Source organism: Dryas octopetala, chromosome 8 (assembly GCF_963921425.1).
Source record: "Dryas octopetala chromosome 8, drDryOcto1.1, whole genome shotgun sequence".
Lineage (NCBI taxonomy): Eukaryota > Viridiplantae > Streptophyta > Magnoliopsida > Rosales > Rosaceae > Dryas > Dryas octopetala.
The window spans coordinates 7,980,475-8,008,433 of NC_141373.1; the positions used below are offsets into that span (position 1 = coordinate 7,980,475).

At 37.8% G+C, this 27,959-nt stretch overlaps 1 protein-coding gene and 6 pseudogenes across 1 annotated transcript; 2 read left to right on the forward strand and 5 right to left on the reverse strand.

Moving 5' to 3' along the window:
* Positions 1 to 2,504: 2,504 nt before the first annotated feature.
* On the forward strand, positions 2,505 to 3,918 carry LOC147276789 (putative carboxylesterase 12 pseudogene; annotated as a pseudogene).
* Positions 3,919 to 4,793: 875 nt separating this feature from the next.
* LOC147276790 (putative carboxylesterase 12 pseudogene) lies at positions 4,794 to 5,995 on the forward strand (annotated as a pseudogene).
* Positions 5,996 to 8,413: 2,418 nt separating this feature from the next.
* On the reverse strand, positions 8,414 to 9,817 carry LOC147276791 (putative carboxylesterase 7 pseudogene; annotated as a pseudogene).
* A 3,578-nt stretch (positions 9,818 to 13,395) lies between these two features.
* Positions 13,396 to 14,490, reverse strand: LOC147276792 (putative carboxylesterase 5 pseudogene; annotated as a pseudogene).
* A 5,259-nt stretch (positions 14,491 to 19,749) lies between these two features.
* On the reverse strand, positions 19,750 to 20,769 carry LOC147276793 (putative carboxylesterase 1 pseudogene; annotated as a pseudogene).
* A 992-nt stretch (positions 20,770 to 21,761) lies between these two features.
* On the reverse strand, positions 21,762 to 22,714 carry LOC147276794 (putative carboxylesterase 5 pseudogene; annotated as a pseudogene).
* Positions 22,715 to 24,226: 1,512 nt separating this feature from the next.
* Positions 24,227 to 25,987, reverse strand: LOC147276795 (uncharacterized). Its single transcript, XM_086255562.1, has 6 exons — positions 25,842 to 25,987; positions 25,575 to 25,745; positions 25,366 to 25,473; positions 25,184 to 25,253; positions 24,973 to 25,068; positions 24,227 to 24,322 (listed from the first exon to the last, which is right to left on the reverse strand). Exons 1-6 carry the CDS (start codon positions 25,985 to 25,987, stop codon positions 24,227 to 24,229), a joined length of 687 nt encoding a protein of 228 aa, XP_086111688.1.
* Between the last annotated feature and the right edge of the window lie 1,972 nt (positions 25,988 to 27,959).

Here is a 27,959-nt window from a genome sequence, read left to right on the forward strand (position 1 = left end):
TCTCCAACGGCTATTGCGTAAGGCTAAAAATAGAGGATTCCCAGGTATGCTAGGGAGTCTGGATTGCATGCATTGGGAATGGAAAAATTGCCCAGTAGGACAACAAGAGGCATATCAAGGCCATTATCACACCCCAACTGTGATATTAGAGGCCGTTGCCGGGTACGACACGTGGATTTGGCATGCCAATTTTGGTTTTCCAGGGAGCAACAATGACATCAACGTATTGGATGGCTCACACCTTTTTGATGATGAGGAGCAGATGCGAAACCATCAGATCAAGTATAAGGTTAATGGCAATGACTACACAATGGGGTATTATCTAGTGGATCGGATCTATCCCAAATGGGCCACGCTTATACAAACAATAACGAATCCGGTAGGAGAGGCAAGTCAGCTATTTGCAAGATATCAAGAGTCCTACCGGAAAGATGTCGAGAGGGCGTTCGGGATTCTGAGGGCTAGATGAGAGATTCTAAAAAAGCCCGCCAGAGGATGGAAAGCCAATGATATGGGCTATATTATGAAGACATGCATAATTTTGCACAACATGATCATTGAGGACGAGCGTCCAGAGAACGAGGACGATGAATCGGACGATGACATTGACCACGTTCAGGAAAGAATCTCCCGGGCTGTGGCACGGTATGACACTGAACCATATGATGGAGGCCAAAGTTATCAGCCAATTCTTTTAGAGCAACGGCTTTCTCGGGTTAGGTTGATACGGTCAACAACACTCCACCAGCAACTGAAGAATGATTTGGTCCAGCACCTTTGGACGCGAGAAGGAAGTCGTGGCCAAGCACGACGCCGACGCCGGCGATGAACGCCGAAATGTTGAAGATGTCTCCAATACCATTGTGTGTTTGTTTGTGTTTGTGTTTGTGTTTGTGTTTGTGGCTGTCGTTTTGTGTTTGTTTGTGTTTGTTTATGATTGTTTTTTGTTTTATTTGTTTATGTTTATTTATGTTTGTCTTAAATTTTCTTGTTTTATGTTGGTGAAATGAAATAAAAGTATTGGTGGAGACAAAATATAGAATTTATATTTTAGATAATAAAATTATAAATTCAAATATAGTCAAAATTGACCTTATATTAAAGATCTCTTTAAAATAAAACTAATGGTATAATTTTTATAAATATTTAAACTATAAATTATAACTTAACTATAACTTAATCTAACTTAGGCTTAATTTAATTATATACAATTACATTACTCTCAGCTCTTACTCTCAGCACCACTGTAGCTTCAGCACATATCACTCTCACTCTCAGGACAAAAAATCACTTTTCAGGCCAAAAAATCACTTTTCAGGCTATGTCTTACTCTCACTCTCACTCTCACTCTCACCACTGTGGATGGCCTAATACTACTATATTTATGATGAAAGTAAATTTGTCGTAATTCGTGGAAGTAAAATACGTATGCATTCATTACTGCATAAACAATATTTCAACTTTGAATTCTTGACCAATGATCCATGTGGACCATGTCCATGTGTGATGTGTCAGTGATATTTTTCTTTTGGTGGACAAAAGGTGCCGTGCCAGTAATTTTTCTTTTGGTCGACATAACGTGCCAATAATTTTTCTATTGATTGCTCGAGTGAAAGTTGTACGAGGACATTCATCTCTTTTTTCTCTCAAAAAAACAAAAGAATATGGGAATATACAATTCGCGTTATCTGCTATATAAAGTAATAGAGGATCGTGTAGAAATCACAACCACATACACTTCTGGTAGGCAATCTTTTTTGTAAAAAGATAGTGACCTGTGACCCAAAGACCATATTTGGAATATAAAGTTTTAAAATTCATACATGGGTTTCTTTTTCCAAGCTCATGTGTCAAATGACTCAAATCAGACAAAAAAAAAAAAGCTCATGTGTCAAATACTTTCCCCACTTACGGGTTTAGTCATTGTCTTAACATTTTTACAAACGTTAATTTCTTGCAATAATTTTCCCAAGAGTAGTTAGTGGTCGGAAGTTTCGGTTCAAATTATAAGAAAAGTTTGTTGCGTGATGTACTAATAGTGTATCAAGATTAAGAGGAATAACTCCGGTGTCATGCATGATGTAATGGGTGAAGAGAGATAAAAACTAGCATCGTCATGCATGATGTTATGAGTAGGGAGTCACTATACCACATTTATGAACACAATGTGTTAGATAAATGTAGTTCAAATAATTTTACTATAAAAGTAATAAAAAATAAATAAAAAAATCAAACATGTGAAAATATTTGTTTGACTTTTTTGTTTTTGTTTTTTAATTATATCAGAGGAAATCAAATTATGAACTTACACTAATTCTAACCATTAAATGTTTTTATTTTATATTATTAACAATTGGCGTACATAAAATTTAAACTTAAACTTTTATCCCCGTAAAAGAGAGACTGAATATCACTATTAAAATTTAATTCAAATGTAGATGAATAATTTGTAGATAGAATTACAAAGGTCAATTAGATTAGCACAATCACCGAGATAATATATTAAGTTTTAACTCTCGCTCTGCATAAGAAAGACAGAGAACAAGGTTGCCATACATCCTTCATAATTGTGTGTTTAGTGTAGTATCTCTTACATATGAATCCAAGCATGAGCGACGAACTAGCCCATGATTTCTCTCCTCTCATCAAAGTGTACAAAGATGGCCGAGTTGAGCGACTCGTAGGCACATCCACAGTTCCTCCATCAATCAATCCTCAAACTGGAGTCCAATCCAAAGACGTTGTGATCTCACATGATGAAGCTGCAACAGCAGCCATATCTGCAAGGCTTTACATCCCCAACTCCATCTCACCCCACAAAAAGCTTCCTCTGCTCGTTTACTTTCATGGAGGTGGCTTCTGCATTGAATCTGCCTTTTCTCCCACTTACCACAACTACCTCAACTCTTTAGTGGCAGAGGCCAATGTTGTTGTTGTCTCTGTTGAGTATAGGATAGTCCCAGAGCACCCTCTGCCTGTTGCTTATGATGATTCTTGGGCTGCTCTCAAATGGGTCGGGTCCCATTTTGATGGGAATGGACCTGAAGAGTGGCTAAATGGGCATGCAGATTTACAGAGAGTGTTCTTGGCTGGTGACAGTGCTGGGGCTAATATAGCTCACCACATGGCTTTGAAAGTGGGGTTTGAGGGATTGGTTGGTCTGAAGCTGATTGGGATTGTGTTGGTGCATCCATATTTCTGGGGCACAGAACCAATTGGGGCAGAGTACCAAACTATGCCTAAAAGAGAGTATGTGGATGATTTGTGGCGTTTTGCCTACCCTTTGACTAGTGGGTCGGATGACCCACTTATAAACCCGGGCAAGGATCCGAAATTGGGGTGCTTGGGGTGTGAGAAAGTGCTGGTTTGTGTTGCTGAGAAAGATTTTCTGAAAGATAGGGGATGGTATTATAGTGAGTTGCTGAGAAAGAGTGGTTGGGGAGGGACTGTGGAGGTGTGGGAAGCAAAGGGGGAGGACCATGTATTCCATTTGATCAATCCCAATAGTGACAATGCTGTGGCCATGTTGAAAAAGATGGCTTCTTTCTTCAATTAGATTTTGTGTCTATTATCAGTGAGTTGTGGTGGTTTCAAAGTTTGCTACTGACCATGGCCTAAGAAGCCAGGTTTGTGATTTTCCATTGTTGCAAGTTTTATTAGCTTCTGTTATGCCTTGTACTAGCTACCTTGTTATGTTTTATGTTGTAATTTGTGAAAGTAACATTACTGCATAAAATAATATTTCAACCTTATTCTAAATCTCTGTGGATGAGGCAGGACACTTGTGTGTGTCACTTGTCAATACAGAGTGTTTAAAATTGTGTAACAAGACAAGAATGAATATCATTTTTGTTGCTTATTTCTTCTGTATTGTATTAAGTATGAGAGTCTGAGACATCTACTAGCTCTGGATAGGTTGTTGGTTTGTTACTTTGTTATGTTTTTATCAAAAAATAAAAGCAAAAACATCAAAGGGGATAGTTTGAACACCTAAAATTTTATCAAAGAAGAAGGTGCACCATACAAGTCATTCTCAGCTCCCAGGCTATTTTACAGAAGTAGTCTGAGTATCATACTAACAACGAAGCATACAACAATCAAGACTGTGATCCCAAGTGGGGTTGAATTGATGAAAACAAGTAGTTGAATGCTTGCTTATAACAGAACTAAACACTGACAAGCAGAACCACCATTAATGGAGAAATTAGAGAGAACCCCAATTTCAGGCATTAATGAAGGTTGTCTCCAATAGGGTTGTCCAAATGGAACACATGTCCTTCTTTGCCTCCATGACCTCTAGAACGGGTAGAGATACCCTGTCCCCAAACCCTCATGTCCCTCCCTGTCCCACTCACATATTTTGAAAAAAAATTATTTTTTTTTAAAGTAAAACAAGAATTAAGAAAAGACCTTCAAAGTCTGTGAGAAGAGAAAATGAGGAACATAGAATTTGGGGACAGGAGATCTCTACCCCTCCAGAACCCCTCCCCACTCACTCTTCCTGAACAACTCACTGTAATACCACCCCCTCTGCCTTAACACATCCTGCTCAGCAACACAAACGAGCACTCTCTCACCCCCCCAACCTCCCCAATTTCGAATCCTTTCCCGGGTCTATAAGCGGGTCATCCGTCCCACTTGTCGCGGGATTAATATTCCCATTTTTTTACTTACTAAGGATATACACTAAAAATGCCTATGAGCTCTCCCTTGGGTGACACTCGACCACATTTATGAGCACTCATAAAAGTATACCAAAAAGCAAACAAATATGAAAATATTTATTAGATCTCTTGTTGCTGAAAGATGCATAAGTTGCATATAGAATTAAAAAGGTCCATCGAACCCAACGAAGCACAATCACCAACATATATTTTAACTCTATCACTCTGCATAAGAAAAACTGAGGAGCCCCCATACACATACTTGTGTGTTAAGTATTCTCTTCCATGAATCCAAGCATGAGCAACGACTTGGCCCATGATTTCTCTCCTCTCCTTAAAGGCACATCTATAGTTCCTCCATCAATCAATCCCCAAACTGGAGTCCAATCCAGAGATGTTGTAATTTCACATGAAGCTGCAGCCATATCTGCAAGGCTTTACATCCCCAAATCCACCATCGACACTAACACACCTAAAAAGCTTCCTCTTCTCCTTTACTTTCATGGAATTGGAGGTGGCTTCAGCATTGATACTGCCTTTTCTCCCACATACCACAACTACCTCAACTCCTTAGTCGCCGAGGCCAATGTTGTTGCCGTCTCTGTAGACTATAGGAGAGTCCCAGAGCATCCTCTGCCCATTGCTTTCCATGATTCTTGGGCTGCTCTCAAATGGGTCGGGTCTCATTTTGATGGAAATGGACCTGAAGAGTGGCTAAATGGGTATGCAGATTTAGAGCGATTTCTCTTGGCTGGTGACAGTACTGGGGCTAATATAGCTCACCACATGGCCTTGCAAGTGGGTTTTGAGGGATTGGTTGGTGTGAAGCTGATTGGGATTGTGTTGGTGCATCCATATTTCTGGGGCACAGAACCAATTGGGGAAGAGCACCAAACTATGCCTAAAAGAGAGAATGTGGATGCTTTGTGGCGTTTTGCCTACCCTTTGACCAGTGGGTCGGATGACCCACTTATCAACCCGGGTAAGGATCCGAAGTTGGGGGGGCTTGGGGTGTGAGAAAGTGCTGGTTTGTGTTGCTGAGAAAGATTTTCTGAAAGATAGGGGATGGTATTACAGTGAGTTGCTGAGAAAGAGTGGTTGGGGAGGGACTGTGGAGGTGTGGGAAGCAAAGGGGGAGGACCATGTATTCCATTTGTTCAATCCCAATTGTGACAATGCTGTGGCCATGTTGAAAAAGATGGCTTCTTTCTTCAATTAGTTTTTGTTTCTATTTATCAGTCAGTTGTGGTGGTTTGAAAGTTTTCTACTGACCATGGCTTATGAAGCCAGGTTTGTGATTTTCAATTGTTGTAATTTTTATTAGCTTCTGTTATGCCTTGTAATAGCTACATTGTTATGTAATATGTTGTAATTTGTGAAAGTAGCAGTACTGCCTAAATAATATTTCAACCTTACTCTCAATCTCTGTGGATGAGGCAGGATACTAGTGTGTGTCACTTGTCAATACGAAGTGTTTAAAATTGTGTAACAAGACAATGCTGTGACCATGCTCGGAAAGATGGTTTCTTTCATGAATTAATTGGCTTTTGTTTTCATTTATCCGTGTGTTGTGGTTTCAGAGTCTGCTAGTGAGCATCGCAAGCCAGATTGGTGGTTTTCCATTGTTGTAATTTTTGCTAGCTTCTTCTTTTTCTTCATATGTTTTATGCCTTGTACTACCTTGGTATGTTTTATGTTTCTTGGTTACAAAAATGTGCTTTTAGGTACTGATAAGAGCAATGGTTTTTGATTAAACAGACTGGTTTCACAAATCATTATCAAGCAATTAATTTTATGCATAGTTCTTCATAAATAATGTTTCAACCAAGCAACAACTGAAGGTCATGGCAGTACCAAACTGATCCTAAATCTAGGCCTCACCAAAAAGCCCAAGGCCCGAAGCCCACCCGGCCCATTAGGCCCGAAGACCGATTTGGCCCGAAAATTGGGCCGGCCCGGCCCGGCCCGAAAGTCTCTTGGGTTGGGCTTGGGCCATCCTCTTGAAGCCCATGGGCCACCCGAAGCCCGGCCCGTTTAGGCCCGCCCAAAGCCCGACCCAAAGCCCAATTTGGAAATCATAACATATTTAATAGGTTTTTTGTTTGTTTACTATAATAAATTATTAATATGCTTATTAAGTTATTATATAATACTATAATGTTAGTAAATAGTAATAGTGTAAACTATGTAATACCATAAATAATAAAGTAATAAACTTTTAAAATTATATACAACATTACAAGTATAATAAAATATAAATGTATATGTGTATATACAACTTTTATAATACAAATATAATTAAAGTTATTAAACCACAATCGTCATTTCATTAATTCAACGATCTGAACCGTTCATTTTCTATTTTCATAGTCAAAGATCATCCTTACAAAAAATCGGCTAAATCGGAATTCATCTACCCATTCGATTATCATTAGAAAAACCACGATCGTTCATTAATTCGACCACCGTTACATTTAGAAAAATCACTTTTACATCTTCGATTAAGCTAATTTTTTGCAAGAATTCTCTTTGAGTGGAGAACTAAAACTTGAACGGTTCGGATCGTTAAAAACAAGATCGATATGTGAGCTTCTACATATAAATACACTTGAAGAGTATAATTCTAATAACTTTCCCGTTGAAACCTTATTGTTTCCATAATTATGAAGACCACAACGTGATTTCAACAATCTGACCTGTTCATTTTCTATGTTCATAGTCAAAGATCATCTGTACAAAAAATCGGCTAAATCGAAATTCATCTACCCATTCGATGATCATTAGAAAAACCACGATCGTTCATTAATTTGACCACCATTATGTCACTTTTATATCTCCGATTGAGCTAATTTTTTGCACAAATTATCTTTGAGTGAGGAACTAAAATTTGAACGGTTTGGATCGTTGACAACACAATTGCATCGTTTGTTTATAAAAATATGTAATAAAATATATAATAATACATATGTACATTTATGTTTTATTATCGTTGTAATGTTGTATATAATTTTAAAAGTTTATTATTTATGGTATTACACTATTACTAACATAATAGTATTATATAATAACTTAATAAACATATTAATAATTTATTGAATTAAATAAACGAAAGAGCTATTAAATATGTTATAATTCACAAACTTGACAAATAAACTAGTCAGCTTAGTTGGTTGAGAATTAAAGCTTGTTATGTGAGGTCTCATGTTCAAATCACAATATAGCCAAAATCTTTTTTTTTTTTTTGAAGATATATATGTGTCTAAATAGGCTTTAGGCCCATTTTGGGCCGCCCGTTCGGGCCTAGCCCGGCTCGGCCCTCCAAGCCCGCAAGCCAAAGCCCGATGGGCGGGCCTTGGGCTTGTGTATTAAAGCCCAAGCCCGGCCCGGCCCAGCCTGAAAACCCTATTGGGCTTCTATAATTCAAGCCCGAGCCCGGCCCGAACCCAAAAAATTTGGGCCGGGCTAGCCCGGCCCGGCCCATTGCCGACCCCTACCTAAATCTATGTGAATAAGATAGGGTATAGTGTATGTCACTTCAAATGTCAATACAAACGGAGTGTTTAATTAAATTATGTAACAAAACAAGGATGAACAGAATTTTGTGTGTTGATTTTCAACTCCTGTGCAAATATTAAGTATGAATCTCACGTATTAACTGGCTTTGGATAGATTGCTGGTACATTTGTTACTTTGTCATGTTTATAAAAAAAACAAATAAAGAGAAAAAGGGAAAAGAAATCAAGGGGATATTTGCAACACTCAAAATTTATCTAAGAAAAAGGTGAACCATACGAGTCATTCTCAGCTCCAAGGATATCATAGTAACAATGAAGCATACAACAATCAAGACTGTGATCCCAAAATGGGTTGAATTGATAATGAAAACAAGAAGTAGAATGCTTGCTTATTGCTTAGAACAGAACCAAAGGCTTATTGACAGTACCACCAACGGTGAAATTAGAGAGAATCAACCCCAAATTCAGGCATTAATGAAGGAAGCAATCTTCTTGAGCATAGCCACAGCATTGTCTCCTATGGGGTTGTTCAAATGGAACACATGGTCCTCCTCCTTAGCCTCCATGACCTCCACATCCCCTCCCCACTCACTCTTCCTCAACAACTCCCTGTAATACCACCCCCTCTGCTTCAGCACATCCTGCGCAGCAACACAAACCAGCACTCTCTCACCCGCCATACTCTTCAATTTCGGATCCTTACCCGGGTTTATGAGCGGGTCATCAGCCCCACTTGTCGCCGGATAAGCAAACCGCCATATTGCCTCTGCCCTCCCTCTCTTCTCAACCACATCAGTCTCCCCCTCAATTGGTTCTGACCCCCAAAAATATGGATGCACCAAAACAATCCCATTGAGCCTAACACCAGCCAAACCCTCCTCTCCCACTCTCAAAGCCATGTGATGTGCTATATTAGCCCCAGCACTGTCACCAGCCAAAAACACTTTCCCAAAATCAGCATATGAGTTCAACCATTGCTCAGGTCCTTGTCCTTCAAAATGAGACCCAACCCATTTGAGGGCAGCCCAAGAATCCTCATATCCAATCGGAAGAGGGTTTTCTGGGGCCTTCCTGTAATCAACAGAGACAGCAACAACATTTGACTCTGCAACCAAGGAGACGAGGTAGTTGTGGTAATAGGCACAAAATGGTGACCCCATGCAAAACCCACCTCCATGAAAGTAAACAAGCAGAGGAAGCTTTTGTTGGGTTGGTTTTATAACAGTTTTGGGGATGTAGAGCCTGGCCGATACGCCTGTTTCGGCCGAGATCACAGAGTCTTTGGATTGCACACCGGTTTCGGGATCTAAGCCTGTGGGGGCAATATCAGTGCCTGAAAGTCGCTCCACTCGGCCGTCTTTGTATATCTTAAGGAAGGGAGAGAAGTCTTTGTCAACTTCAGTGCTCAAGCTTGTTGAATCCATGGCAGAGGATGCTGACAAGCGGATTATGTTGCAGGACTTTGTGTGTGTGGTAAGAGAGGGGATAAGGGAGAGAAGGGGAGAGAGATGTGTGAATGAAGTGGGTGCAAGACTTTTTGGTTTTGGCCATGAAAACAAGGTTAGGCCAAAATGACAAGTTGCCATATCTCTACCTAAAATTTCTAGCCAATAACTAGCAATGACAAGGGTCACAAGAATATCTCTCCACCACCTACAGTGAATGTATCTTATTAGCGAAGCTCAAATCAAAGTTAAGAAAAAAACAACAAAAAGATTGACAGTGGGTGTTGCGAGAATCGAACTGACGACCTCTCGTACCCGTAGCGAGAGTCATACCACTAGACCAAATAACTTCTGGTTGGAGCATCCTCTTTAAGACTGTTTAAAAACAAAATTCAATCCACAATGTTACAATTGCTTTTGAGATAAATTTGTTAACTTTTACATGATGTCGGAAAAAACAATTTATCAACATGCCAAGTTCAACTTAACTACATATACTTGAGTACTGTTATTGGGACCATATGAGCATGTGTGTTAACTGTTAACAGTTTAACCAAATAATTTTATTCAACACGCTTTGCTTCATTAAATATAATCGATCCATATATCAGTCATGTTTTACTTACCTTTCATGCTGTTTTTACTTGCCTCTGGTGTGTACAACAAGTTGCAGTAATCCAATGTTGCCAATAATTGGCCGTCCCCATCACTTATTTTCCCTCATTTTGGCGCGTTTTTATTGTAAATGATCCAATGGGACAACGATTAGATGTTGTTGGATAGGTCATATGAACAAGAAAACATCAGGAAAAGCCAAGATCTTTCACGACGAGAGCATATTCCCTACCCAGCTTGGTACCCGTTTTGGTACTAGGCTTTTAATCAAAGCCATTGAAAACCTTTCTTGAATCCTTTCTTTCTCTCTCTATTACTCTCCCAATGGCTTTGATTAAAAGTCTGATACCAAAACGGGTACCAAGCTGGATAGGGAACTTGCTTTCTTTCCTGACAATTTATGCACTATGTACATAATCAAGGGGCCGCATATTTATGTGGTCTCAAACCGGTCACCTCAATTCCTACTCTATTATCACTTAAAAAGTAGTATGTTTATTACATTTTAAAACTATAAATAGTTATTTACACTTACACTGTTTATTATTTTTTCACATACACTTCTGAGGTTTCAAAATATACATATACATTTCTTGAGGTTTCAAAACTATTATACATAACCGCCTACAAATAAAAAACATTAGGCCACAATAAAAGAAAGAGCCCAAATAAGAATGTTGGAGGAGTGTAAAAAGGTGGTGTGAACGTTTCAAGTGGAAGAGGAAGAGTGAGTGGATAAGTCAATACATTAAGGGGAAGGGGGTAACGTGCAACAATTTTAAAACATCAAAAGGTGTAAGTGTAAATAACTTAAACTATATATGTGTATCATTTATCTAACAAGGATAATACTAACTTATATAGGTGGGCTCTAACTCTATTACAAAAGTGATACCCATATAATATAAAAAATATGATACATCTAATATTATTTATTATCACTCTAATGTACACATGATATCTTCACTGTATAAATAAAGTGGTTGCCTCTTATTGTGATTTTGAAAAAAAAAAAAAAAAAAAAAAAAAAAGTCATATTGTGTTCAAATTGTGTACAATTGAAGTCATTTCGAGTTGATAATGAGTCCTAAACTCCTAATAGTCAATTCAAACCAACTTGTTTAATAAATGTTAGCAGATTGACATTATCTCTTACCTATATGGCTATATATCAATTGTATTTTACTCAAGTCGACACAGTTATAAAATGAACCAAAAAATTAATACGAAACTCTTTATCTCCAAACCAAACACATTGATCATATTGTATCTATAACATAAACTCACTCGGGTTAGATGCTAGAAAATTCCTTTCTAAAATACAAAGAGGAGTTTTAAAGATTCATACAATATCATATCAAGGAATAACAAAGAATCGAAAATATTTCTTCCAAAATACATGTTAAACAAGTAATTCTAAGGATTTTTTTTTTAAAAGTGCGCGGGCCGAAGCCCAAACCAAGAAAACTAATGGGGCACATCCAAGATGGGGAAAACAGAAGTAGGGGATCATTAAATCTATGAAAACCTAGCCCAAATTGGTGGCTCGGCCCAGCCAAATGATCATCAGAAAAATTCTGCACTTACCCAAAAAAAAAATCAGAAGACTTCTGCTCTCTATATATGTGACCCACAGAATAAGCCCAGTTTATTCTCAAGTTGACCATGAGAATGCAAATTAGCTACTTGGTAAAGTTGATAATATTGAGCTGGAAGAGGCACATCATAGAGGGTGAAATTAACTCTCTTCTATAGTGTGATCAAGCACTACATATATTGTTGTGAGTAAAGTTATCATATCCATATAATTTTAGGCGTCACTCCTTATGCATGATTGGATTGAATTATTATTATGTATTAGATTAGACTAGACTAGACTAAGGGCCAGTTTGGTATTCTTGTGTGAAAAAACAGTTGTGAGGTAAAACAGCTGTGAAGTAAAGTCAGCTGTAAAGTAAAGCAGCTGAGTGTTTGGTAAAGTATGTTTTCAAAAGTGCTGTGAGTGTAAAAAACAGTATCAAAGTGTTTGGTAAATGTTAATGTAAAAGTGCTGTGACTGTATATAATTATTAAAATAGACATGATGCTAAAAGTGTCTTTCACTTATTTATTTGGTAAAAATAAAATGTGTTTTACTTGTTTTTTAAATTTTTGGCTACAAATTTTTATTAGCATTAATTTTCTAAGAACAACATTATTAAATAACTATGTCTATTATTTTTTTAGGAATATTATAATTTTAATCGTGCAAATAAAATATCATAATTAATTATCACAATATAAAATATAACTAACAATAGACATTTTTTAATTTGAAATAAAAAAATTAAAAATATAGAAATCAATGAGGATATTATGGGTAAAATAAAATATTCATTGTTGCTGTGATTCACTGCAGCTTTCAAAAGCACCTAGAAACCTGCTTTCTGTTTTTGTTGTGGGGAGTTGAGAATTGTGAGAAAAAACAGTTTTTAATTTTTTTACCAAACACCAAAACTGCTGTAGGTGATTGAGAATTGTCATCCATAGCAGCTCTTGGGTCTTCCACCGCAATCCCAAACGGGGCCTAAATAGGACCATATCATATGATGTTTTGCATAACATAGAATTAAAAGAACTGAATTAGTTAATTAATTAAATAATGGTATCATGTGTTTGGTATACAACAGGATTGTATTTTACTAAATTCAGGCCTGGAACAACAAACCTTGGACGTGAGACTTCGAATTTAGACCATGACCACGACCTTTGGACCCAAATCTAAGATGTAAATCCTGTATCCAAAATTAGACCTTGAATCTTAAATTCATTTCATGAATCTCAAAATCTATTGTCAGACTTCAGAACTTAAAACACATCTTTCAAACCTAGATTTCACACAAGATTTTAATTTGTATTAGAAAAAGTTATCCATAATTTATAGTTGGAGCCACTTATCTCACTTATACATAATAGGGGTTGAGTTACTTTTATTCTAATTTGATCAACCCATTAATTGGTCAAATATAGAATTGGATTAAAATTATCCTATGATGCTATCACATTCCTTGACATAACAAGTGAGGCATTTTTTAAGGCAATCATCCTCTCTTAATAATGTAAGATTCATAATACATAAGATCCACCTCGTTGTGCAAGAATGCCCCATCAATTAAAAGAAGACCAGCAACCTATCAGTATACGAAAATGGAAATTGGAAGGCATTTTTTATGAGATAGCAAAGCCATACCCTACTATTCTACTAATTTACGAAAATGGATGCAATTCCTTATTGACATTTTGAAGAAGAGGCAACAACTTAGGCACCCACCTTCTTTTGGTTGATGAAGGCCCCAAATTTTTTGATCAAGTCCAGAGCCTTGTCACCATCAGGTTTGGTGAGCAAGTGGAAGACATGGGCCTCACCAAGATGCTCCACCACCTCAACACTCCCACCCCACCCACTCTTTCTCAGCTCATCACAGTACCACCCACCCACCTTTCTCAGATGGTCATGTTCAGCAAAAAAAAACAACACCCTCTCACACCCAAGCCTTGCCAGATCCTCTGCGGCCGGTCTCAGCCTACGATCCTGCACCCCACCATTCTCCGGACACATGTACAGCCACATTTCGTCATCCTCCTCCAAACCCCCAAAGAACGGATGCACCATCACCACCCCAACAATCTTAAGACCCGGTACCTCACCCGACCCGATCCGAACCGCCAGATGGTGTGACATGTTCGCTCCACCACTGTCCCCACCCATAAACACCCGGTCAAAGTCCGCGTACTCGTTCAGCCACGACTCGGGTCCATCACCATTTGCATGGGACGCGACCCATTTGAGCGCAGTCCATGCGTCTTCGTAGCAACCGGGTATGGGTCGCTCCGGGAACAACCCGTATTCGACCGACACCGCGATGGCGTTGGCTTCGGCGGATAGTGAGGTGAGGTGTTTGTGATAGATGGGGGAGAAGGCGGACTCGAAGCTGAACCCGCCGCCATGCATGTAAAAGAGGATGGGGAGTTTTCGGGTCGGGTCGTGGATCTTCGGAAGGAAGATACGGGCAGAGACAGCGGGTTCAGGTGAAATTGTGACGTCCTTGGATTGGACCCCGGTGATGGAGTCGTTACAGGGTGGGAGTTTGTGGGTTGTGTAGAACTTTTCGATGCGGCCATCTTTGTATGCCCGGAAGAAGCGAAATTCGTGAGCGATTTCGTCGTTAATTGACACCATTTCAGAAGAAGAGAGGAAGGTGATAGATTTGTAGATAGTGATGAAGAAGATGGTGAGAAAATAGAAAGACGACACATGACTTATATAAAGGAAAAGCTCGATGAGAAGATTGACTTCACTTTGTTTTTTTTTTAGTCTTTTTAGTAAGACCCACTTGTTCTATTTGGTCTAATTTATAATATTTTTAGAGAAAATTACAGATTTAGTCCAGTTATTTTATACCTAGTTCAATTTTGGTCCACAATCTTTTTTAAGTTCTGTTTTGGTCCACTAATTGTTTCACTTGTTCAATAAAGGTCCAGATTTGTTTTCTCAAATTTGGCCTGCTTTTTACCCTATCAAATCTCACCCAAATTCAGCAAATATATACTTGTTTTAAAGCTATGCATTTCTTCTTTACAACCATATAAAGATCATTCAAATTGGAGTTCTAAAACTCAAGATAATTGACCCTAAAGTAGAGTACCCAAAACTGCCAATTTTTCAAATTTCACCAAATCTCAATTCTCTTAGATTATAATACTCCAAATTTGTTTTTATGACTAAGAAATGATGAAATATAACTTATACTTCAATTATAATTGAAGAAAACACAACCCAAAAGATTTAAAGTCACAAATCTGGACCTTTATTGAACAAATGAAACAATTAGTGTACCAAAACAGAACTTAAAAAAGATCGTGGACCAAAATTGAACTAGGTATAAAATAAGTGGACCAAATCTGTAATTTCCTCATATTTTTATGGATCACGAAACTTCCATAACATTGTGAAGTAGAATTCGATTTGTGGGTAGGTGAAAGCGGCATTAATCGAACCTTTTTTTTTTTTGGCCAAGGGCATTAATCCAACCTTTTTTTTTTTTGGCCACGGCATTAATCCAACCTTGAACTGTCGTATTTGATAGATTCTTAAATACTATACTTTATTTTTATGATTCGTCTCAAGTTTTAAAATTTTAAAAATTTATTTTATTATAAAAAAAATATTATTAGATTAATAACTAGTTGATATGTTTAATTTATATTAGCATCTCAAAAAAAAAAAAAATACTGTTAATGTGATATATATATATATTTTGGCCATTATATAAATAAAAAGACACGTAACATGCATACTAATTAAATTGTTAGTTTATTCTTTATGATGAGACAAATATGAGTATATTGTTTTAAAGAAAAATTATAGTTTAGTCCTTCGAATATTTCTTATTTGGAAAAAAATCTTATGACTTTTTTTTTTTTTCAAATAAAGTCCTTTGATCATTGCCTTATCAAAGAAATATGTCATGATTTTTTTATTTTTTGTGGGTATAAGGTACGGGTTAACCTCATATCTTCCTAGGGTATAGAATGAGGTTTGTGGAAGTTGCATATTAGGTTTTAATTCTAAGATTTTGGGCGGAGCCCAAAATTTCATAGTTAAAATCTAATATAAAGCCGATAAACTAGGGCTTGACAAAGAAGTAAAAATGTATTGCCGAATAATCGAAAATGGCCACCAACAACTCAGAGCCTGATATGTATGAAAAAAATAAAAATAATGGACCAATATTGTGTAACATGAAATGGTTATAATATTATTGGACTTTAGTTAAAATTTTAAAAGTCATAAAACTTTATTCAGTACATTATAAAACTAAAGGATTTAAATAGAAATCTCCTTTGTTTTAATAAATTTTTTTGTTGTTGGTACTTGGTAGAGGGTATCTCAATAGAGGATATGGTTTAAAAGTTGAATGGCATATCTATCTAGAGGGCAACTTGAGCAGGAGTTGTTTTATTTGTATTTCCGTGTGTACGTCTGTCTCCTTCATTGTTCAATTGACTTTGATGCAATTTGGTCCCATAAATTGTAGCTCTTTCAAAAAATGTCTACGCCGATTGCCAACCTAGGAAAGTCGTTGCTTTCAAGCAATGTGACCATACTTCTACGGAGAATAAAAGAAGCAGCAATGTGATCCCAATTCCCAAGGTGACTTTAGTCCTATAGCTAGACGCAAGGAGTAAAATTTCAAAATTTTCGGCGAAATTTCGCCGAAAATTTCGTTTTTTAAGGGTATGGAAATTTTAACACTATACCAAATTAATTTCAAAAAATTTCGAAAAATTTCGCCGAAATTTTCCGAAATTCTCTAAATTTCGGCGAAATTTTCGAGTCACGGGGTGGGAGGCGCGGGTTCTGGGCGAGTGAGGAGGCGCGAGGCTAGCTGGGCAAGGAGGGAGGAGGCGAGCAATGGGCGCGGACGGTGGATCTGTGCGAGGTGAGGAGCGGCGCGAGGCTGGCTGAGCGCGGACGGTGGATCTGTGCGAGGTGAGGAGCGGCGCGAGGCTGGCTGAGGAAGGAGGGATGAGGCAAGCAGCAGGCGCGGGAGGCGCAGGCGGTGCGGGCGGCGCGGGAGGAGGGTGCAGATCTGGTGGCTGGGGAAGAACTGAAGGAAGGGAAGACCAGTGGGGGAAGAAGAGGAAAAGAAAAGAAAAAAAGAGGAAGGGCACGGGGGAAGAAGAAGAAAAGGGAGAAAAAGAAAAGAAAAGAAAAGAAAGGAAAAGGAAAAAAAAAAGAAGAGGAAGGGCACGGGGGAAGAAGAGGAAAAGGGAGAAAAAGAAAAGAAGAGAAAAGAAAGGAAAAGGAAAAAAAAAAAAGAAAAAAAAAAGAAGAGAAAAGAAAAAAAAAAGAAGAGAAAAGAAAAAAAAAAGAAAAGAAAAGAAAAAAAAAAAGAAGAGAAAAAAAGAAAGAATTATTTTTTTTTAAGGTAGATTGAGATTTGGAGTCTTTAGACAATTGGAAAGAAAAAAAAAAGGTTTGAGATTTTATTTGGGGTTATTTTTGTGTTTCGTTTAGTTATAAACATAAATTATGAAAAAGAAATTTATCCCCTTATCATGAAATTTCATTTTCTTAATGGTTTTCCAATTTTGATAATTTGTAAAATTGAAATTTTAAGTAAACAGTTGTCGCCGCTGCTGCTATCGGATTGGTTCTATTTTAACCCAATTCGGCTTAATTTAACTATCGAAGACCATTTCCAAGTCCCTTTGAGCAAGCTTGCTACTTTTCGTTGCCACATTAGTGATTTATTCGTGTAATTTTATTATGTAATTATTAATTAGTGAAGTATTTTTTTAACAGTATTGTCTCCGGCGCACATTATATTCATCATATATCACATGAAATATACTATATTATTTGATTTCTTCAATGTTTTTTATCAATGTAGTAGATAATATGTTAAATAAACATATTGTTAAGTTTCATTCAAATTTCCATATTTTGATAGCAATTTTCGACGTTTTTGTCTAATTTTATCGAAATCGAAATTTTAATCGAAATTTCCGCGAAAATTTCCGTCGAAATTTCCATCGAAAATTTCCTCGAAACCGAAATTTTACTCCTTGGCTAGACGCTTCCATGTGGGAATTTTAAACTCAAAGGCTATTACTTAAAGAACAAATTGACAAATAATAGTACGAAAAATTAATGGATAATTAGTATAATGACTTTTTTTAAAAAAGAAACTAATAATATTGCATTAACATAGTCAAAAAGATAAAGAGAATATAAGGTTATGGCTCTACAACAATATGGCAAAAAAACTAAACGCTTACAACAGAATAAGAGTCTGATCTCGTAACGTCGGCATCAAACAAACACTACAGCCGTCAAACGGAGCCAGCGAAGCATCGTAGTAATTAGTGAACTAGACGCATTTGAGTCCACAATCCAGCCAACATCTCTAAATTGAGTCTTATAGTAGCCTAAGGTGGTGGATCAGGTAGTAGTAACTGGTAGGATCGATATCAACGAGCATAGTGACCTCCATACACCGTGTGAAGAGAACTAGAGCTAAACTGGAAGAAAGCCCTTCAGAGAACAACTAATCGTCTCTAAAGTAGGATCTGATGCTGCATAATGTGCTGATTGTGCACAACGCCACAGACAAACTAAACTAGAACGATCAGAAAATCTCTCCTTTATTGGGATAAAAAAACTCTCACATAAAAAAATGAAAAAGCTCTCACAAAGAGAGATGAAAGTATCTCATAAGCGAAGAAGAAAATGAGAAGGAAGAGGCGGGGGTAGGAGCAGCAGGCCTGTGAGGAACTAAGGAGCCACCACCCCCACCTTTGGAAAACCTTGGCTGAGAGAGATAGGATTGCGAAGAGACAAAAGAGCGTTTGGGAGTGACGGATAGGGTTTTGATAATTAGTATAATGACTACTCACCAAAAAACCTATCAGTGTGCCTTTGTGATAGCATAAGAAGTGGCAGCTGTAAATCTCAGGACTCGTATATAATGATTAATGACTAATCCATTTGCTTATATACAGTGACTACTTTAATTGGTATATATAATGACTCACTATAGTGACTAATGATTCACTATATATAATGACTCACATCTGTCTGTTTAGATGATATATATATTTCTACCAATCACATTAAAGTCATTTTTCTCATTGAGTGGAATATTTTCTCATTTCTATGCTACTCTAGAAAACCCCTTATTTCCAAAGCAATGCAATCCTGATTTTAAGAAAGGGAAAACAAAAACAATGTGATACGAAGACTATCAATAATGTTAGTCATTAAATATATTCGAAAATGATAAATAAATGAATGAAGTTCACAATAAATCAGATTTTATAAAAGTGATATACTGTCATATAAAACAAAAAAAAACAAAAAAATAGAGAGGATCATATCTCTCTTCACACCCTTGCACCAACCTAAAAGATGCGGCCATATATTCAGCCTAGCTCCATACCCAAGAGAGGCACATATGTTAGACAAAACAAGGCTAGTTGGGCAGGCTCTAATTCGTGACGAGCAAACAACCTTAGTTAATTAAAGCCTTAAAGGCTTGGAAAGTAGTGGTTGCACCATTAGGGAAAAAAAATTTCTAATAGTGAGTCTCAGTTGGTTTCTTTAGGTTATGAAGAAGTCAATTTATTGGTCACATTGGATTAGATTGGATTGGATTACTCTATGACCTGAATCCTAAAATTAAGACACAAAAAACATACTAGATCAGGTGAGATCAATCTGTTTAGCAGATTAAATGCCCACCTTTATGGAAAATGAAATAAACTAGAAAAAGAAGAATTGGATCATGTAATTTACTAGTCTATTTGTAATGATTTAAACCTATTTTTTTATTTTATTTTTTGGCCATGGATCTAAACTAATCTTATATATAGTCTAAAACATAAATAGAGACCCATATATAATTTTTTCTTATGCCTCATTTCGTATTGGACCGTCCCTGTCTAGCTAAGGAGTGAGTACCCTATTTACTCCTGCTTGATGAATGTGCCAAAGTGTTTGATCAAAGCCAGAGCTTTGTGATACTTGAGGTCCTCCAAATGGAAGCAATGCTCTTCACCCTCATTCTCTTCAATTTCCACACTCCCAACCCACCCACTTCTCTTCAACTCCTCAACATAACGCCTCCCCACATCTCCCAAGTGGTCCTTCCCAGCCACAAAAACCAACACCCGCCCGCACCCAATCCTTGCTAGATCCTCTGCACCCGGTTTCAGCCTAGGATCATTCAACCCACTATTATCACCACACATGTACAGCCACATGGCATCATCATCGGTCCCACCAAAATACGGATGGACCAAAACCAACCCAGCCACCTTAACTCCGGGTAACCCAATTGACCCGACCCGAACCCCTAGATTATGCGAAATGTTTCCTCCAGCACTATCTCCGCAAATAAAAACGCGGTCAAAGTCAGCGTGGTCGTTCAACCAGGGCTCGGGTCCATTTCTATTTAGATGGGACGCGACCCAGTTGAGAGCAGCCCACGAATCCTCGTAGCAGGCTGGGATCGGGTGCTCCGGAGCTAGCCTGTACTCGACCGAGACGGCAATGGCGTTTGCCTCAACAGTCAGCGAGCTCACGTAGTTGTGGATCTTTGGAGAGAACGCGGACTCGAACGAAAACCCACCACCATGCAAGTAGAAAAGGACCGGGAGTTTCCGGGTCGGGTCGTGGATCCTTGGGAGGAAAACGCGGGCGGATATGGCGGGTTGGGTTGAGATCACTACGTCTTTGGATCGGACCCCGGTTACCGGGTCGTCGGACGGTGGGGTTTTGTGGGTCGGGTAGAATTTCTCGACCCGGCGGTTTTTGAATACGCGGAAGAAGCGGAACTCGTGGGTTATGGTGGTGTCGTTGTTTGAATGGGAGTTTGATGTTTGGGAATGAGAATAGGGGCGGATTTGGAAGAAGGGTTTTGTTGGGTATAATGGTGAAGTGGTGCGGTTGAGACAGAAAGCGAGAGGAAGACGAAGAGATTGCATTTTAGAGCTGTAATTTGAGGATTTAATTAATTGGCCTTAAGCTGAAGCTATATCAATGGTTGCGGCTAGGGTGTTGGTACTGTGTGCTGGTAGCTACGAGGAGCCTGTGAAGCAGTAAACAAAGAGCGAGGTTCTCTTAGCTAAGAATAAACAATAATGGTGTAGATCTCAAGGTTCTGCATGCATGGTCTTTTCATTATTTTATTTCTACATATCAAGTCTGCTGTAATGTGTAATGGACTAGCTTGCCCCTGTTACAACTAGCTACCATCTACCTCTCCCCAACCCCAAGTCCCAGCCATTTCGTTGTTGTATGTTTGAAATTTTAAATCCAACTTACAGAGCACGTGCCACGTCAACATGTGCATTTAATTTGTTTAATACTTTTGAGTTCATATATATGTTCTTATTATCAATTTGTTGAAATCAATATATATATCTCTAACATTCTATTATAACAATGTGGTTAAAGGTACAACTAACGAATCAAATCTTATTCTTTTGAATAGCTAATATGTTTTTTTTTACTTTTTACTCATGAGTTATGCTAACTTGCTAAGTGTATGTACCACATTTTTACTTATTACAAATAAATTAAACTTATCTATACAGGTTGGTCATTTCTCTATTAGTACGAAATATGACATCATCACATTAACCACAAACAGAGGAGTTTTGTATTTAAACTAGAAAGCTGTATTTTTATCCTTCACTTTGTAAATTTTGTAAAAATAAATATAAACACAAAAAGTTTCAATCACAAGTTCACAACTCAAAATCTTTTCTTTTGTTGCCAAGCAATTACAATTAATTCGAAGTTTTTTTATTTCGTTTCTATGCGAATACAATTCATAGTTTCGTCTTTAAATTAAGCACTAGTTTTGTCAAAGTAGAAAACTTTTATATGGGATACATGTAGATAGAGGCAGTACATATGCTTCGAATTACTCTCTAAATCAAACTGCAGAGAGATTTGATCCTGAAAAGTACATTTACTCTTGATTGAGAAAAGAAGCAATTGTTTTGACCAAATCCAGAGCCTTCTCACATTTGGGTTTATCCAAATGAAAACAGTGCTGTTCCCCCAAATTCTCTATAATCTCCACACTCCCACCCCACCCACTCTTCTTCAACTCCTCCACATAACGCTTCCCCACAACCATCAAATGGTCCTTCTCCGCCACAAACACCAACACCCTCTCACACCCAAGCCTCCCCAGATCCTCTGCAGCCGGTTTTAGCCTAGGATCCTCCAACCCCTTGTTCCCCGGATGCATGTACAGCCACATCTTGTCATCGTCGGTCCCGCCAAAATACGGGTGAACCAGCACCGCTCCCACCACCTTCACTCCTGGCAGCCCAACCGACCCGACCCGTGCCACCAACGTATGCGATATGTTCCCTCCCGCACTGTCCCCGCCAATGAATACACGGCTAAAATCCACGTATTCGTGTAGCCAGGCCTCTAGCCCGGTTTTATTAGCATGAGCCGCCACCCATTGGAAGGCGGCCCATGAGTCTTCGTAGCAAGCAGGTCGGGCCGGGAAGAGTCCGTACTCTACTGAAACGGCTATGACTTTGGCCTCTGCGACTACGGTGCTGACGTAGTTGTGGTACCTGGGTGAGAAGGCGGATTCCATGCAGAAGCCGCCGCCATGCACGTAGAAGAGGAGGGGGAGTTTTTGGGTCGGGTCGGCGGATTTGGGCACGAAGATGCGGGCGGAGACGGGTGGGTCGGATGAGATGATCACGTCCTTGGATCGGACTTCGGCAGTTGGGTCATCAGAGGTTGGGAATTTGTCGGCGGGTGGATGGAAGAGGACTAGGCGGCCGCCTTTGTGGACACGGAAGAAGCGGAACTCGTGTGCGATGTCGGAGTCGGCTGCGGCGGCCATCGGAGAAATTAAGGTAAAGGATTGATGATCTTGAGGTTGAATGTGGAGGCTAAGATTGGTGGAGAGAGATTGATTGATTGATTGATAATGAAGGTTTTCGTGGGTTTTTGTTTAATTATCTATGTGGAGGTTCAACTAACTGTCTTTATTATGTGTTTTGACGTTTTGGCCACCTGAAGTTCTCTCGTCATCATATTCTACGCTCGTTTGCTTATAGTTGTGCCTCTTGTGACTTTGAATGTGAGCTGTCAACTTGTCATCATATTCTATTCTCGTTAACACATGGCATGGCATGAGTTGTTAATTAGATTGCAATAATGCATGCTTGATGTTAGAATATAAATGATTATTGGCTTACATCCTAATTAAGTTCTTAAAAACTTAAAATTAATGACCATATATAATCTTCACATTGTATACATGTATGGATCAACACTAGGTCTAACGTACATGCACTACAAGAAAAATGTCGATAGATATCAGTCGTGGACTGATATCTATTTGGGTAGCCGTCTGATATAGCGCGTCGTAATATCTAATGTATGGTATTTTAGATATCAGTTTTAAACTGATATGTAAAAAAACATTGTTTATTATATCATTTTTCTTTTTCAACCTGATATCCTAAATACAAAATAGATATCCAATTTGATATTATTTCTGATATCTATAAAATCCAAGTACCAACAGGATTGGTCAATAGATATCGTATTGGATACTAATACTGACATATAACTCGATATCAATATCAGGTTTGAGGTAGAATATGATATAAAACTATAGTATCAATATCAGGTCTATAGTAGAATCTGATATATATAATCTTGATATCAATATTAGGTATGGAATAGGATCTGATATCTAAATATTGTTTTTATATCAGATCTGAGAAAGAACCTGATATCAAAGCGTTATAAAATATCAATTATTAGTCTAAAACTGATATCGTTTAGTATGTCGATTTCACAAAAGAAAATTGGAATACAACTTGCTATATCAGTTTTTTTTCACCTAAAAAATGATATGAATACATAAATTTGAGCCTGTACATAAATTTGTGCAGCCATAAAATCTTCCATGCATTCTCATTCCATATATTTCAATAATCACCAATAACAATATTCAAAGCTGCCTACATGTACATAATCACCAATAACAATACAAATATCCAACAAGATAACCATATATATATTTTTTGTTTTGTAGAGGTCTAAACATACCATGCCACCAGCCTAATAACTAAGGCAATATTGCCTAAACCCTGCTTGTTAAGACCTTTACAAAACCAAAACAATGTACCAAACGCTGCCCACATGTACAAAATAACATGACAGCACCTAGCCTAATTAATCTGCAAATCAGCACTATGTCTAGCTAGCTAGCTAGTCTATCTTCAATTCTGCCATCCTTTACAAAATAGTCATGGCAGCATGTATGATCTAATTAAAAGCACCAAATCTTCAATCTTCTTCCATGCTTTACAAAAAATGAGCATGCACGACAGCTTTCTTCTATCCACAAAAAAGGCAAAATGCACACCACCTACCAATTAACTTGTCGGTCTAAAGATAATTGTTCAGAAAATCTCCCCATTCCACACGCAACTCATCTATTTGATCTTGTGTGTATCCGCTTCGCTTAGTCTTCATATTGGACCACTGAAAACATCAAAGGAACATATATTCTTTAATTTAATCACAAATTCATTGATCTCATAAGTTCTATATACTGAATACATGCATGCCTTATTAATCTCAATTTTCAACTAAACATGCATATGCATAAAGAATAAAAGCAAGTCAGAGTAGTTGAATGGACAATAGCAGCACTAGAAAATGAGTTGCTGCCTAACAACCCTCCCATTTCCTTGCTTCATGCATATGTGTGCTTTTAAAAAAATTGCTTATCCTTGAAAAGAGACCACACTATAAGAAAAGCACCAAATATTCCTTCTCCCTGTAGTTGCAACCCTGTTTCAAATTAATAATATATAGTAACAATATGACACAAAGCAGCAGAGGTTCTCAGAGGTTCTCCACTCTAACTTTCACATTAATTTCAAATACCTCTCTCTCAAACATCAAAGATGCAGTTTCTCCAAGTTGAACTTAGTCAAAAATTTGGGTATGCATGCATGCAGTTTCTACATTGTTTATTGAACCACTTAAAGGATAAAAGGCAGATCAGATTATTCAATTGCATATATTACAAACCATACTTTTAAGTATTTAATCCAAATGCATGAACAACACAAACGCAATACAATCTAGCTTGGGTAGATATTTTTTTTATTAATTGGAAATCTGACCTTGGTCGCATAATCAAGGTTGGTATCCTCAATAATTTCCTTCATGTACTGCATCACATAGTAACCACACTCAACACCACCAGGTTGCTTTGGACACTATGCATGATATATCCAAAAAAATGGCACATAGTTAATATTCAAGCCATATGCATATGTGGACTTGTCAGACAAATAAAATTAAGGTTAATGACATTAAAGGTTGAGGACTTACGAATAGATGCCTCCACTGGGGCGTTTTCTTATTTGTCCTACCCGTGAGTCCATTAAAGTGTCTAATAGCACTTAATCAACAAAAATTGAAAATTTTAATTATATGTCTTGAAACAAAGATGGTATATAAATCTGGGGAAAAAAAGTGTGGTTACAATGAATCAAATAAAAGTAAAGTCTTACTTGTTGACAATTGCCATCCACTCTTTGTCATGGGTTTGCTTCGGAAGAGGGTCCATGATAAAAACTGCATCTTTATCTTCATTGATAATGGTCAAAATCCAGTGTGCCCTTGAAAAGGTTAACATTAATCAGCAAGTACAATCTGATTTGCCCATATGAAAACAATTTGCTTTAAATTAATCAATAGATAAGTAATTTCAGAAACTTACCCAGAATTGTATGGAAGTAAAAAAACACGATCTGATTTGCCCATATGAAAGCGATCTGCTAAATATTGTGATCGCTGTTGTGAGTCGCCTACTCCAAGTGAGATGCGCGAGGGGTCCACAAATGCAACCATTTCTTCCATGTGTGAGTTCAAAACCTTTTCATATAGGTGCCTAATTATTTATTTCAATTAGTTCATATCCTACCAGCTACTAGATCATAACTTAAATATTAGAGAAAATACTCATTGAATCAGCAAGCACAATTACCTCATGTAAAGCACGATGCACGTGGCCGATAATTCTTGCATCTCCATGATGGAAGTAATGTCCTCTTTCAAGATGTATAGACATCGGACATGCCCAAAGAATTCTTCCTCTAAATCTGCTGCAATAGCTCTTCCACTTGTGGCCATCGCGTCACACGCAAAACGATATAAGGCCTTGCAATTCGGAGGCACTCGCTTGCCAGCTTCTGATGTCTTGAATAACTCTTTCCTTATGACAGGATCCTGTTTTTTTTGTTTCTAGGGTGTTAAGAAAAAACAAGCAACACTCGTTAGAATAATAAAGATACATTATAAGGTCCAAAAACTTATAGAACAGTCAATAAAAGACTGTAGGCACTGCCATGTATGTCCCAAACAATGCCCACATATAAATTAGATTAATCCACAAAGCACAAATTACAAGAGACAACAATATAAAATGAAGTGCTCCTATTAATTTGCAATTGCAGTGTGCCAAAAAAGTTAGTTGCTAATTTTTTGACGTACTTTCATGGATTTACTGCTAATAGGATAGCTGAACTCTAGCATAGAAGCTAATAACCCTTCCAAGACTTCAAAAATTCTTCCCTACACTATATAAGGATTTGGATAACTTGTATACAAAGAAAAAATGGCTAGAAAGGTCTGCCTTTAATGAGCTCATATAGGTTTAAGGCTTTGTATTCAGTTTTTAGTTGATGCTTTAAATCCAAACCCACACTGACCCAAATGGAACTATACATGCTGAGCATCAACCATTTAGTGACCCATCATTCAGCTTTATGTAACACCCACTACACAAACCAAGCCAAACTTATAGAACAGTCAATAAAAGATTGTTTTAAGACTGTAGGCAAACATTTTTTAAGGTATGTTTTTACAAGTACGTGTTCACAAGATTATCATAATGGAAAGAGGGATCGAGAGCAGCTACCTTGACAGTTTCTGCAATATCGACCTCTTCAACCTCCACTACTTCAACATCAGCAGCTTTCTTTTTCACCTCGACATCCACACCCTTAGCCTTGTCCTCATAAACACAGCTTGCTTTATCTGACATCAAACCTTGGCCTGCAGGTACCATCTTTGGTGTAACAGGTGAATCACCACGTTGTTTCTTCTCTAATATTTCAAGCCTCTCCAAAAGCCCTTCACGGTCCTTCAGAAACATTGCAATCAGCTTTTTCTTTGTAATTATCTCCCTCGGTTTTTTAGGTATGTTGAAGTACACATGAGGGTTGACATTCCCACCTATTGCTCTGACCCTACCAGAATGCTCAGGTGTGTTCAAAGCCATTGTCAGCACATCATTAGCACCCTCAACCTTCAACTCTCCATTTTTCTTCTTTTCCAGCAAATCATCCTGACATTATAATGCATAATTTAAATAATTATCAATGAATAAGCAATGACAGTCATGTATAAGCACAATGTAAATCCTTACAATGATATTCACTACTTCAGAAACTTCCTCATCCAATTTCCCATTAGAGTCTTCTCGTGCCCTCTTCCATAGGACTGAACGGTCGAGGTCATCCTCCCCAAAACTTTCTTTCCTCTAAGTTATAATAAAAGTAATGCACAATTTATAAGTTTATAATTAAAACCACTAAAAGATGAGGCCTTTATTAAAAAAAAAAATATCAGAACTTGTGGGCTTATAAATAAGGCAAGTGCTGCCAACAGATGGATTGTTAAGAATCTTACCAAAGTCTCCTCCAATCCAATGTAGCCCTTCCGTGAAAGTTTATGATGATACTTCCTCTTGAGGGTTTTTTGACGTTGAACCTCGTGTTTTTCCTACAATTAAGACAACACCATATTGTCAAATAAAGTACCTACCAGTCAGTTAAGTCAAAATACATAAATCTAAATTTCATACATATATAACATACCATAAAGGACTGCGTAACCCTGCCAGCAACAAACTGATCCCAATGGACTTGCTCGATGCTTTTATACTCCTTTGGTGGTGATTTTAACATCTTCTCATCATTTATGAATGGGAGAATGTATTTGCGTGTCAGCATAGTCTTGAATGTTCTCCATTTGATGCCAACGGACGACAAAACATGTTTCCTGCTTGACGGGTCCAGCTCAAATGCACCCTACATCAAGT